At 39.8% G+C, this 15072-nt stretch overlaps 1 protein-coding gene across 3 annotated transcripts in view; it reads left to right on the forward strand.

Annotated features, from left to right (window-relative positions):
- The window catches only part of plekhh3 (pleckstrin homology, MyTH4 and FERM domain containing H3), a 75108-nt gene extending 60293 nt beyond the window's left edge, over positions 1-14815 (forward strand). For all 3 annotated transcript variants that reach the window (XM_060848671.1, XM_060848672.1, XM_060848673.1), the window contains exons 11-13: positions 3966-4421; positions 8614-8805; positions 13272-14815. In XM_060848671.1, coding sequence (XP_060704654.1) covers positions 3966-4421; positions 8614-8805; positions 13272-13430 — 807 coding nt within the window. In that variant the 3' untranslated portion in view covers positions 13431-14815. The remainder of the gene's footprint in view (positions 1-3965; positions 4422-8613; positions 8806-13271) is intronic.
- Positions 14816-15072: the final 257 nt, after the last annotated feature.

A 15072-nucleotide genomic window follows, 5' to 3' on the forward strand; every position in this document is an offset into this window, starting at 1 on the left:
AATCTTTGAGTTTTAAGACTGCTAGCACCACTTCTGTAATGGGGACTCTTTTCAAGACATCACTATTTATTTTGCCAAGTTCCCTAGCTTCCATATGTTTCTCCACAGTAAAAACTGATATGAAATATTAGTTTATGATCTCATTCATCTCCTGTGGTTCCACACATCGATGATCTCATTGATCTTTAAGGGGTCCTATTTCCCCCATAGTTACTCTTTTGCCCCCAATATACTTGCAGAAACTCTTTGGATTCTCCTTTACCCTATCTGCCAAAGCTATCACATGTACACATTTTGCTAATTTCCCTCTTAAGTGAACTCCTACACCCTGTACAATCCTTAAGGGACTGACTTGATCCCAGCTATGTATACCTGACATTTGCCTCCACTTTATTGTTTGGAGCCTCAATATCTCTAGTCATTCCATGTTCCCTACTGCTGTTAGCCTTGACCTTCATATTAACAGAGATATGTTAGCCCTGTACTCTCATTATCTCACATTTGAAAGCCTCCCACTTGCCAGAGTCCCTTTACCTGTGAACAGCCTCTCCCAGTCAACTTTTCAAAGATCCTGTCTAATACCAACAAAATTGGCTTTTCCTCAATTTATAACTTTACTTTGTGGACTGCGACTATGTTTTGGTGCTCCTCCACTAACACCTCAGCCATTGCTATGTCTTATTTCCCAAGACGATGGCGAATTTTGCCCCTTCTGTAGAAAGGATATCTATATATTAATTGAAAAGCATGAATGCATTTAATGAATTTCTCCCCATCATTCTCCCTTAACACTATGACAATCCCAGTCTATGTTTGAAAAGTTAAAATCCACTGCTATTACAACCCTATTATTCTTACAGCTGTGCTCTTCCTACATATTTGTTTCTTGATTTCCCTCTGATTATTTGGGGCCTTTAGTACAATCCCATCAAAGTCGTCACCCCTTCTTGTATCAGTTCTACCCATCTTGTATGAAACTTTAGATAAAGTAGCACAATGAGAGGGAATTGACTTCCTTGAGGGTGGATCAATCATCAGAGCCGAATGAATTCTTGTATCCAAGGCTGTTTATGGAATTCAGAGAAGAAATAGCAGAGGCTCTGAGGATGATTTTTCTGTCCTCACTAGATCCAGATGAGGTACCAGAGGATTGAAAATCCGCAAACCATTATTCAAACATTTATAGAGCAGTCAGTCTGACCACTGAAATGGGTAAATGACTGGAATCAATACTGAAGGGTAAGATTAGCTGTTACTTGGAAAAGCACAGATTAATCGGGGATAGTCAATATGGTTTTGTTAAGGGAAGGTCATATTTGTTTATTTAATCTTTTTGAGGAAATAACAAGAACGATTGATGAGAATAGTGCAGTGGAGCTTGTCAATATGGATTGTAGTAAAGTATTTGATGAGGTCCCTTGGCAGACTGGTTAGAAAAGTTAAAGCCCATACAATACAGGTAAATGTGATGAGTTGGATCCAAAATTGGCTTAATGATAGGAAACAGGGTTATGGTCAACTGCTATGTTTGTAAATGGAAAGCAGTTTCCAGTGGTGTTTCATAGGGCTCAGCTTTGGGTCCTTTGCTGTTTGTTTTATATGTTAATAATTTAGACATAAATGTCAGAGGATTGGGAAAATTGCAGAATATACAAAAATTAGTGTGTAACTTATTGTGAATAAGATAGCTGTCAATGGCAGGATAATATCAGAAATTGCTGAAAAAGCTCAGCAGGTCTAGCAGCACTGATTAGATTAGATTAGATTACCTACAGTGTGGAATCAGGCCCTTCGGCCCAACGAATCCACACCGACCCTCCGAAGATTAACCACCCCCCTTTGACTAATGCACCTAACACTATGGACAATTTAGCATGGCCAATTCACCTGACCTGAACATCTTTGGATTCTGGGAGGAAATTAGAGCACCCGGAGGAAACCCACGCAGATACAGGGAGAATGTGCAAACTCCACACAGACAGTTGCCCAAGGCTGGAATCGAACCTGGGACCCTGATGCTGTAAGGCAGCAGTGCTAACCACTGAGCCCCTGTGCCACCCACTGGTGAAGGGAAATCAAAGTTTACGTTTTGGGTCTGGTGAACCTTCCTCAGAATTGATATTAGTGGTTTGATCAAGTGGGTGAAAAACCAGCAAATAGAATTTAATCCAGAGAAATAGGGGTTATGCATTTGAGCAGGGCAAACAGACCAAGAGAATATATAATAAAAGGAGGCTGTTGAGAGGGTAGATGAAGTGAGACACCTGAGAGTGGAGGTACACAGATCCCTGAAGGTGGCAGGACAGGTACACAAGGTGGTAAAGAATAAGGATAATTGCCTTCATTCTTGAAAACAGGAACAGGGATGTGAGAATTGTACCTGACACTGGTTGAGCCACAGTTGGAGTTTTGTGTACAGTTCTGTTTACTTGTTTACAGTAAGGACATAATAAAGAGAATCCAGAGTTGATTTACAAGAATGTTTTGCTTTTATTTATAAAAATGTCGCCACGACTTGAAAATTCCAAGTATGAGGAAAACATGGATAGGCTAGCATTGTTTTCCTTAGAAGGCTGAGGAGTGACTTAATTGAGATGGTCAAAACAATGAGGGGATCAAATATTGTAGACAGAGAAGACTAGTTTGTTCTTGTGAGGAGGTCATTTAGCAGAAGTGCACAGATTTAAGATGTTGGGTAGAAAGATTAGAGATGACAGGTGCCTTTGGAGGTTGATGTGAAAAACCTCAACTCATTTAGATTTGATTAGATTGCTTAGTGTGGAAACAGGCCCTTCGGCCCAACAAGTCCACACTGACCTGCCGAAACAGAACCCATCCATACCCCTACATTTGCCCCTTACCTAACACTACGGGCAATTTAGCATGGCCAATTCACCTGACCCCACATCTTTAGACTGTGGGGGGAAACCGGAGCACCCGGAGGAAACCCACACAGATATGGGGAGAAGGTGCAAACTCCATACAGCCAGTCGCCTGAGGCGGGAATCGAACCCGGGCCTCTGGCGCTGTGAGGCAACAGTACGAACTATTGTGCCACCGTGCAGCCCACAAGAACTGTATCTGCATCTAAGGCCTAAGTGAGATTAGGATGAGAGGCTAGTATTTTTTCAGCTGACACATACATGATGGCTGAATGGCCTCTTTCCTATTGCGTTGTAACTACTCTAAGGTTCTAACAACAGAAAATAGTAGGAATATCCAGCAGACATTTGATCCTGATGTCTGATGCTGATCAGCTATGGACTAGTGCTGGAAAATGGGACTAGTGTAGATTTAGTGTATCTTTGGCAGTACAGACTATATGGGCCAAGGACCTTTTCTCATTGTATGATTCAATGATTTCTATTCCTTTACCTTCTTTATAACGCTTCTACCAATTATCAAATTCCCTCTTGAAATGATTAACTCTTTCTCCATCCCCCTATCAGGCAGTGCATTTCAAATCTTAACCATTTACTGGATAAACAAAAATGTTTCCTTATTCTTGCTTCTTTAATTAGTCACTTTATACTGATGTCCTCTGGTCCTTCTTACATACTCTATAGATCTCTGGAACTGTACGAGAATCCTCAATATTGAACTCTAACTTCTCGCTTCCCTATCCAAAGGTATTGGTACATTTTCCAATTCGTTTTTAGATAATACATCACAGAATACCTTTTTCAACCTATTTGTCTGAAATGTACAACTCATTTGCTGATCTCATTTGTCTGAAAATGTTATAAAACAGCTCCAATGACTTTAATTCTTGTGGAAACATTGTACATAAGTTTCCAGAAAATGAGAACTCATTAATAATGTCATAACAGTGCTGCAGAGTCTAGACTATCCCTGACTAATGCCATTGGCCTATCGAAGTTTTTGTATATTCTTGGGAGTATGGCCCCAATTTTGAATCTTCTGGTTATTATTATATCTAAGAAATGTGATTTGTTTATGACTAGGTCCATGAGATGGTAACAAAAGGCTATTTTCCTGCATCTGAGGAAACTCTGCTGGCCCTGGCTGCCCTGAGACTGCAGTTTACAATCCGCGATTTCACCACACATGTGCCACTACCTAAACTTCAGGAGTTATTTCCTATGCATATTCTCCAGGCTCGGGTCCAGCAATCTGTAAAGGCTTTACTTTCCACAAATAGTAAGGGTCTGAGTCACTTACTGCCAGGAGCTCTGGCGAGCAGCCTGTGGGGCAGCACAACCCAGAAACAGAAACTTGAGGAAGAGCAACTGTTAAAAGTACGGCTCAAAGAGGAGGCGGCGGCTTTAATGGCCACAATCATTGAACAATGGAAACAGCTTCCAGGAATGACCCAACTGGAAGCTATGACAACATACCTCAGCATAGTGAGGGAATGGTCTGGATATGGAGCTACACTGTTCGAAGTAGGGGCGTTTATGGTAAGTGCATTGGATAATTTATTTGTCTTTGCATCAGAATCTGTGCAGTTTGTGTGTTTTAAAAAAAACCACTGGAAATAATATTATGTAGACATCTATCAGCACCTGTAGCATCCAGCCGCTGTCTAAGGTGATCTTCTGTTTCTGAAGCAGACCTCACTTTTTTATTGGTAATTCTGTTCATTATTCTTTGTGACCTATTTGCAGATAAAGCAAAACATAACTCCAAACCCAGAATTTTTGATAGATTGCAATTCTGACTTCAGCCAGTATATTCTCTCCCAGTATGATAAGAGGAACTGAGAGAATGAATATCAGGAGAGTTTCAGTCAGGACAGGAGATGAGTGCTGGCAGAAGGTTCGCAATATTACCATCAACTCCCGATCTCACACAAAGCTTCCTTCATCCTCAACCATTGATCTTTTTATCCCAATTAGATGGTGGAGAAGTTCTGACGTTATTGTTTGACTTGGTTGAATTAGTCTCATCAGATGATCCAGTTTAAAGCCTCCGTTGTTAATTTAAACTGTCACCACAGCTGGCTCCAAGTGACTGCTTCCTGCTTTAAACTGAGTCCCTCAGATTGCAGTCATCTATTGGAACAGATTTCATATTAAATTGTATAAGCAAACAGATGTGGTTAATTGTTCACAGCCATACATAAACAAATAATTCATGTTTATGGACTGATTTAAGTGGCTGTATCCCCAGCCCACCTTTGAGACAAAGCTTCCATTTCAAAATTAATTTAATGCATTTTACAGGGAATACAAAGCTGCTTTGAGCTAAGTTTCTGTATCAGTAGAATGTTCATTGAACACCTGTATCTATATTTAATGTCTTTACACATTCCAGCTGAGGATGTCATTAGTACATCATCTATGAAAAAAGTCAGAGTGGCCGTAGTTATAAATCTCATCCCTGTAAGAATATTTTTATAGTTCCATCCTTCTCTCAAAGTTATAAAAATTAAGATTCTGATTAATAACCATCTTTCCCATTCTACTGATTTCAATATATTTGTTCAAATTAGTGAAACTTTGTAATTCATGCACTGATGATGCCAATTATTGTAATTACAGTGCAGAAGTACAAAATGAGGCCATTTTGCCTAGAGGTCTGTGCAGGTTTCTTGGTATGTATCTCACCTGGTCCTCCTCTCACTCCCTTTACTCTGACATGCCACCTCCCTACTCTTCTAACCAATTCGTTCTCCAGCACACTTCCCGTACCCTCTCACATGCCACCAAATCTAATCCTACACTTCCCCCTCACAATGTATAATGCCCATCCAGTTATTTCCTATATATTTCAATGCAGTACATTAACTAATGGTTACATTACTGAATTAGTAATCCAGAGGGCAGGATAAATTCTGTCCTTAAATCTTGGGAGTTTAAATTTAGTTAAATAAATCATGATCTTTAAAAAAAAATTGATCTCTGTAATGGAAATCATGAAACTTGTAAATTGTTTTAAAACTCATCTGGTTCACGGATGACAATGGGCAAACTGCCACTCTTATTGGGTATGCTACACATCAACGTGATGAACTCTTAACTGCCGTTTACGAAACCAATTACAGAGGAACCTCGATTATCTGAATATTGGATTATCCGTCAAGATTGAAGAAGGGCTCATGCCCGAAACGTCAATTCTCCTGCTCTTTGGATACTGCCTGACCTGCTGCGCTTTTCCAGCAACACATTTTTCAGCTCTTATCCGTCAAGATTACAAGGTTCCGACACTTGGCTAAACTACTATCTGGCATTTGATTATCTGGAATTGGTTAACCGAACGAAATGTTGCCCGCCTGTGCCCTTTGGATAATCGAGGTTCTTCTGTACACTCAAGATTGGCTCGCCATGTTCCAACCAATATGACCTCAGCTACAAATGCTACTTATTCACTGCCTGTAAATGAATATGACCTAGTTGGTTGTTCATTGCCATTCCCCTATTGTTTTCTACCTCGTCTAATTCAATTCCCATATTTGTTTTTCGTACCCTTTAATAGGATACCCAGTCTAATTCTTCTCCAAGTCACTCCCTATGACCTCTTTAAAGATACCAACTAATTTCAGTCCTCAATTCCCAAGTCCAAATCATTTCCATAAAACTAAGGTTTAATTCAAGTGAAGCCACAATCATCACACCTTTCCGTTTGATAACAGTCCTTTTCATCTCAACATTTTGGCTTCTGCCCTTCTTTCTCCTTGTCAGTCAAGATCTTATCATTTTATGTGTCTCAATTGTATGAAACACATTGAAAGATTTATGCAAAATATGTTCTTCATCTACTTTCTTTGTTGCTATTTCAAGAAACTGATGTTAATCATTTGATCAAGAGAAACTGCCTTTTTGAAATCTGTACTAACTAGCCCCAATAAATTCATGTTTCTTCAATTGCTTCGTAATTTTATCCTGTTTTATTGACCATCTTTGGTTCACAAGAACTGAAGTCTAACTAGTAAATAATTGCATGGGAAAGCTGGATAATGTATTGCTGGCTGAGTTCGTATAAAACCCAGTAATGCTGATGGGCTAAGTAACTGCTAGTCATGACTTGAACCTGGTGATAGTAATACTATGCGTAACTCAGCCAAGAAAATCCACCAATGATACGGTCAGTCTGTTGTTAGAATTTAATTGCTAGAAAGATGTAAACAAAAGATATCTAGTTAGTGAGATATCTTGACTTTGATCATGATAATAAAAGTCACCTTAAGACATAGCTGCTTCCATTTTGACCTCTTTCCAGCAGAGCTAGCCCAAGTCTTCATTCACATACAATTTAATGTTTCGTCATGTCTGAATCTCTCCAAAAAGCTTCTAATGCTACTCTGGGATGTACTGGCCTCTGTTTTGCTGGACTGGAGAAGGAAAAGAAAGTTGTCAGGCTTGTCCAATACCCTCTATAGGTAAATAGCCTATTTCCTGCCCTCACTCTCTCCTCAGCCTATCAGCTGCAGAGGCTCTTATTCATGTTTTAGTTACCTCCTGTTTAAACGATTCCAGTCTTTCTCTGGCCAACTGTCACTTTGTAGTCTCTAAACTTGCGCTCATCAAATTTCTGCTGGCCATATCCTAACTCAGATAAACTCCTATTCGTCTTTCACACCTGTGCTCAATATTGTACGTTGATTACTGGTTGAAACATTTCCTTATTTAAAATTTCTACTTTGATGTTCGAACCTCTCCATGGTATTCCTACATTTTTAAGAACCAGCTTAATTTTAAGAACCTAATTCTAGACTGCTGAACATGCATATTTCCTTCAGCCTGCCATGGATAACTTTGCCTTAAGCTGTCCAAACCCTACACTCTTGAATTTCCATCATAATTCTCTCCCCCTTCCTCTCCTCCTTTTAAGAACTTCCTGAAAATCTGCCTTTTAGATCAAGAGTTTAGTCATCCTGCTATAGGAAGGATGTTGTGAAACTTGAAAGAATTCAAAAAAGACTTACGAGGATTTATGCCAGGGCTGAAGGGTTTGAGCTATAGGGAGAGGCTGCATAGGCTGGGGCTCTTTTCCCTGGAGCGTCAGAGGCTGAGGGGTAACCTTTCAAAGGTTTATAAAATCGTGAGGGGCATGTTTACGTTAAATAGGCAAGGTCTTTACCCCGGGGTGGAGGAAAACTAGAGAGCACTGGTTTAAAGTGAGAGAGGAAAGGTTTAAAAGGCACAAGGAGCAACTTTTTCACGCAGAGGATGGTGCGTGTATGGAATGAGTCACCAGAGGAAGTAGCGAAGGGTGGTACAATTACAACATTTAAAAGGCACCTGGCTGGGTACATGAATAGGCAAATGAGACTAGATTTCTGTAAGGTATCTGGTTGGCATGGATGAGTTGGACCGAAAGGTCTGTTTCCATGCTGTAAATCACTATCTGTCTGCCATAATGTAATCTTTGGAGATGTGGAGATTATCTGATTACACTCCTTTGAAGTGTACTGTAATGGATAAAGTTGCTATATAACTGTAAAGTGTTGTTAATGATGAATTTATCATTTATAAAATTCAATCATGAAAATATGCCCAGAAGATGGGAGAAAAAAGGCAACTGAGTTCATTAAGTATAAGTAAAATTTATGCCTTGCATCTTAAAAGTAAATATTTATTCATACCAGTAGAACTAGACCAAATGACTGTTTTAAGAGTTGATAAAGTCTGCCCTCTGAATGCATTGCAGAATTCGGCAGTGAGCGTGGCTCAGACGCTGTGGTTGGCAGTAGGAGCAAAGGGTCTTGCTCTCTACAAACAAGGAGATGTGGAGTCTGTGGAGAGTTTTGATTATTGGCAGATTTCATCATTTGAAGTGACAGAAAGGAACACCTTCAAAATTACTCTGAGGAGAAAGGACTTGCTATTTGAGTCTTGCAAGGTATGGCAAAGAATACTGTGTTTCTACAGTTGCTGATTCATTCAATCACAAGCTCACATAGTTTCCTTTAAACCTCTTGCTGTCATCGTGATCATTCCTCCACCTCAACCCTTATCTCCATTCCCGCAAGTCTGACTGATGCTGCCATTGACTGCCAGAGGGGAAAGCAACTAGAGTTTCTCATCCTGAAAGTCACCAGAATCAGGCTTAACTGATATCCTCCATATTTAAATAGCCTGCAGCTTGTCTCCACATCTGCTGCCAACACCCTCATTCGTGTTTTGTTATTTCCAAACTAGCCAACTTCAGAGTTCATCTGGTTGACTTTCACCCTGCAGGTTCAGCAAGCTTGAGCTCATCCATATTTCTGGGTAGAGTTTATAAACAATTAGGTCCTACTCTTATCTTTTTCAGCATCAATTGCAAGAGGGCCCCCAGCTTCCTTTGTAAAAGGAGGCTGGGGGCTCTCTTGCATTTGATGCTGAAAGATGAGAGCAGGACCTAATGGTGTTCATAAAGCAGCTTGAAAACATAAACTCTGATAATCACACGAACACACATGTTGTCTTGTCCATCTCTCTACTCCATGTGATGTTCACTAAAGCATGAGGAGCTCATGGATTTCTTCTTCACTAACAAATGTTGAAACATTTTTGGACAGGTGGTGGCCATTTGGCTCATTGAGTCCATCACTGCATATCAATCTAGTCAGTCCCATTCCTCCAGTCTATCCCTATAGGTTTATTTCCTTCAAGTGTCAATTATGTTTGAAATCATTATTCTCATTTTCACCATCATTATGGGCAATGAGTTCCAAGTTATTACCACTCACTGCACAAAAATACTATTCCTCATTCCCCTGCATCTCTCACTCAAAACCTGAAATTGAGAGTCCCCTCACCCTTTTACTATCTCAATGGTAACACTTATTCTGCATCTACCTGTTGTCATTGTGTACACTGTGATCAAATCTCCCTCAATCTCCTTCGCGCCAAGGCAAACAACCCAATTTTTCCAACCTAAACCTCATCCCTGGAATTATTCTGGTTTATCTCCTCTGCAACCTCGAGAACCTTTACATTTTTCCTAAAGTGTGGTGACCACAACTGGGCGTAAAGCTCTAAAGCATAGCCAGAGCTTTATAAAAGGTTCAGTATTGCTTCCTTATTTTGGTTCTGAATATCTCTAATTATGAAGCCCAAGATCAGTCATAACTATGCAACTGAGGTCCCTTTAATCTTGCACTATGGTTAGGATTGTGCCGTTAAGTTTTTTGGTTCTCCCTATCACTTCTGCCTAAATGTATAATTTCAAATGTCTCTGAATTAAATTCAGTCTGCCACATGCCTGTCCATTTTGCTGACCTATCAGTGTCTTCACTAGAAAGTGGGAGGAGTGTAGATTTAGAGCAGTTTCTGTCTGTGCAGACCCAATGGGCTGAAAAGCATTTTCTGTACTTATTCAAAATATTTAATTAGTTTGCTATCTTTGTTCAACATTATAATTGATCTACATTTGTCTTCATTAATATTTTTTTCCTTCACCTCTAGAAGCTTTTTTAACATGTTTGTATGCTTTGCACAAGTTTATTCTTGTAATCTACCTTCCTCCTTAGTTTTAAAATGGTGATGGAAAAAGATAGACTAGATCTAAAAGGCAAATTTTGACAGTTTTAAGCAAGAACTTTCAAAAGCTGATTGGGGGCAGATGTTCGCAGGTAAAGGGATGACTGGAAAATGGGTAGCCTTCAGAAATGAGATAAGGAGAGTGCAGAGAAAGTATATTCCTATTAGGGTGAAAGGAAAGGCTGGTAGATATCGGGAATGCTGGATGACTAAAGAAATTGAGGGTTTGGTTAAGAAAAAGAAGGAAGCATGTGTTCAGGTGTAGATAGAATATATTAAGTGAATCCTGAGAAGAGTATAAAGGCAGGAGGAGGATACTTAAAAGGAAATCAGGAGGACAAAAAGAGGACATGAGATAGCTTTGGCAAATAGAGTTAAGGAGAATCCAAAGGGTTTTTACAAACACATTAAGGACAAAAGGGTAACTAGGGAGCAAATAGACCCCTCAAAGACCAGCAAGGCGGCCTTTGTGTGGAGCCGCAGGAGATGGCAAAGAAACTAAATGAGTATTTTGCATTAGTGTTTACTGTGGAAAAGGACATGGATGATATAGAATGTATGAAAATAGATGGTGGCATCTTGAAAAATGTCCATATCTCAGAGGAGGAAGTGCTGGATGTCTTGAAACGGGTCAAGGTGGATAATTCCCCAGGACCTGATTAGGTGTACCCTAGAACTCTGTGGGAAGCTAGGGAAATGATTGCTAGGCCTCTTGCTGAGATATTTGTATCATCGATAGTCACAGGTGAGGTGCCGGAAGACTGGAGATTGGCTAATGTGATGCCACTATTTAAGAAGACTGGTAAGGACAAGCCAGGGAGCTATAGACTAGTCAGCTTGACGTTGGTGGTGGGCAAGTTGTTGGAGGGAATCCTGAGGGACAGGATGTACATGTATTTGGAAAGGCAAGGACTGATTAGGGATAGTCAACATGGCTTTGTGCGTGGGAAATCATGTCTTACAAACCTGATTGAGTTTTTGAAGAAGTAACAAAGAGGATTGATGAGGGCAGAGCGGTAGATGTGATCTATATGGACTTCAGTAAGGTGTTCGACAAGGTTCACCATGGGAGACTGGTTAGCAAGGTTAGATCTCTCAGAATACAGGGAGAACGAGCCATTTGGATACAGAACGGGCTGAAAGGTAGAAGACAGAGGGTGGTGGAGGGTTGTTTTTCAGATTGGAGGCCTGTAACCAGTGGAGTGCCAGAAGGATTGGTGCTGGGTCCTCTACTTTTTGTCATTTACATAAATGATATTTGGATGTGAACATAAGAGGTACAGTTTGTAAATTTGCAGGTGACACCAAAATTGGAGGTGTAGTGGACAGCGAAGAAGGTTACCTCGGATTACAAAGGGATCTTGATCAGATGGGCCAACGGGCTGAGTAGATGGTGTTTAATTTAGATAAATGGGAAGTGCTGCATTTTGGGAAAGCAAATCTTAGCAGGACTTATACACTTAATGGTAAGGTTGTAGAGAGTATTTGTGAACAAAGAGACCTTGGAGTGCAGGTTCAAAATTTCTTTGAAAGTGGAGTCAAAGGTAGATAGGATAGTGAAGAAGGTGTTTGGTATGCTTTCCTTTATTGGTCAGAGTATTGAGTACAGGAGTTGGGAGGTCATGTTACGTTTGTACAGGACATTGGTTAGGTCACTTTTGTAATATTGTGTGCAATTCTGGTCTCCTTATCAGAAGGATGTTGTGAGACATGAAAGGGTTCAGAAAAGATTTACAAGGATGTTGCCAGGGTTGGAGGATTTGAGCGAGAGGGAGAGGTTGAATAGGCTAGAGCTGTTTTCCCTGGAGTGTTGGAGGCTGAGGGGTGACATTATAGGGGTTTATAAAATCATGAGGGGCATGGATAGGGTAAATCGACAAGGTCTTTTACCTGAGGTGGGGGGAGTCTAGAACTAGAGGGCATAGGTTTAGGGTGAGAGGGGCAAGATATAAAAGAGACCTAAGGGGCGATGTTTTCATGTAGAGGGTGGTGCGTGTGTGGAATGGATTGCTAGAGGAAGTGGTGGAGGCTAGTACATTTTAAGAGGCCTCTGGCTTGGACTAAAGGGTCTGATTCCGTACTGTATATCTCTGTGCTGAAATCTGAACTGTTCCTGATTCTTGGATCTACTCGGTTTGTGGCCAATTTGCATGCTCCTTCCTTCGATCTGATACCATCCCTAATTTCCCTTATTAGAAATGGTTATAGTCAGGCCATCTTTCCCAGTGCTTTGAACTTCCCACAATCAATGCCCATGCGTAAATAACTCCTGAATAATTTCATAAAGTATAATCTGACTGAGCAATTCCCATGGACCATTTATGATGAGGCATGCTGCTAAAGTCATATACAAACATACTTTAAAAAAATGATTTAGTTAGAATATTCTATTTAAAATGTGTCATCTAATACTTGGACAAGCACAGAAATAGAATGGTGATTCTCGGGTTGTATTCATGAGTTGTATCACACATTCAATAATACAAAACGATGTCCCAGACCATTAAGCACATTTTGTGTTACCTGGAAACTCCATCTTGAATTGACCAATACTTACTACTCCCAGCTCCCTGCTTGCTTCAGTCAACATAATGATTGTACACAGGACAATAATTAAATCTGAATTCCCTTTTCACCTATCCTCTTCTAAACTTTGATTAGATACTCACTCTCTCGGTCTCTCTCTCTCTCTCTCTCTCTCACACACACATGCACAGTTCCCTCGCATCGCCCCACTCCACAATATACCATTAGACAGTCTCTCTTAGTGAGTTACAACATGGCTGGCTGATGTGAAGAAATGATTTCTGATTGCTTTTCTGATTTTTTTAAAACTCTTAGGCCCAAGAGATTGTCCAGCTGATTACAATTTACAGCGTCAATCACTTCAAAACCTCGACTCGATCTGGTGATCATCGAAGTAGACCAATCATAACAGGTAGCCTGGCCAACAGTCACCATTGTAACCTGCACAGTGATTCCAACACAGAAGAAGCTTGAACCCTGTTGGGCATCTAACATAGCAGAACACAGTGGGCGAAATACTGGTGAAACATTTCACTTTCCTCATTACTACAGCATTATTAGGCCTTAGCACACCATACACAGATAGTAGGCCTCATCTTAACTTAGTCTTTCATTCTTGCCAACAACCTCTGTACAAGTTCTTGCAGCAAGAAGTTGGTCCCTTTTTACCAACTTTTGGTTGGTTCAACTTCACTTAAAAGAATTAACACATTATAAGCCACCTGAGTAACAAAAGTTTCTCTTAGTCAGAAAACTGAGGTGTCAGAATCAAAGGTATTGGTTTATTGAACTATTCTGAAGGCAGCAAGTGGAGTGAAAGAATCCTGTGCTGTTCTCGGAGAAAGGCCTTAAAGTCTGGGGCTGCGGAAAACAGTTCATGCCTCTTTTATTTATATAAAAATGTGAAGTATTCCAGTGAAATCTTCCCCGGTACATAATTATCAGATTAACAAGCTATCTGGGATATCAACAGGAGCTGTAATTGCTGCAAAGAATCCCAATTCCAATTCCTCCTCATATAATTAAAGTGGACAACAATTGCTTTGGCACCGATTGTGTACCGGGTGATGGACGAGCAAGAGGAACCAAGCAGGGATTAGAATACTTAAATCTCATACAGTGTTTATGATTCATCACGGATACTACTTTGAGGTGAAATTGTCACTGTCTTCATTAATATTAATCTGTATCTAGAAATCATGAAACATTGAAAATTAATTGTCTTTTAAAACACTACCCACCCTAAATTGAGAATTATAACTCCATGAACTTACTACTTTCCTTTTAAAAAGGTTGCAACTCTATTATATAAACCCAAAGAGCTCAAGGACTGCTGATAACAAAAGAAAACACAAATGTGCTGGAAATACTCAGCAGTCAGGCAGGATCACGAAAGATCATTGACCTGAAATATTAACTTTGTTTCTCTCTACAGATACTGCTTGATCTACTGAGCGTTTGTTTTTATCTCAAATTTCCAGCATCCATAGTATGCTGCTGTTCTGTTGGTAGAATATGAAGTAACCAGTCTGGAAACATTTGGTTACTGTGCAGTTTTACTGCTCAATATAGACAGAGTTTAAGCAGTATACGGGAAACTATGTACCAAATTCTCAAGAATAAGGAGGTAATTTATTATATCAATTTGTATACTTCTGAAGCTACAAAGAAACAGCATCAACTATAATTATCAAACTCATTGTTTAAAGCTGCTGGCAGCTTTAGTTTTACACAGGGACTTCCATATTGAATCTTAAACTCACTATGCAATGAAAATAATTTTTTTTATTTAACAGTATACTGCATGTTCCCTCTTTATTGAAATGTACATTTACTGCACTATGCTGTACAGATGAATTTGTGCAATATGTAAAAACTATCAAAATTAAAACAACTTATTTTAGTACTAGAAAATGGGCTGCATTAGATTTACTGGTTTATTTACTAATATACAGTTATTTTAAATCTCTAAGCTATACTGCAAAACAGAAAACAATAGGCCTGTTAGCCTAACATATGCCACAGGAAAAATGAAGAATCTGTCAGTGGTAGCCTGAGTGCATTAAGATTTTCTTGCAAGAGATCAAAGGATCAATGGATATAGGTGGGAACAAAG

The sequence above is a fragment of the Hemiscyllium ocellatum genome, chromosome 32 (assembly GCF_020745735.1).
Source record: "Hemiscyllium ocellatum isolate sHemOce1 chromosome 32, sHemOce1.pat.X.cur, whole genome shotgun sequence".
NCBI classification, from domain to species: domain Eukaryota; kingdom Metazoa; phylum Chordata; class Chondrichthyes; order Orectolobiformes; family Hemiscylliidae; genus Hemiscyllium; species Hemiscyllium ocellatum.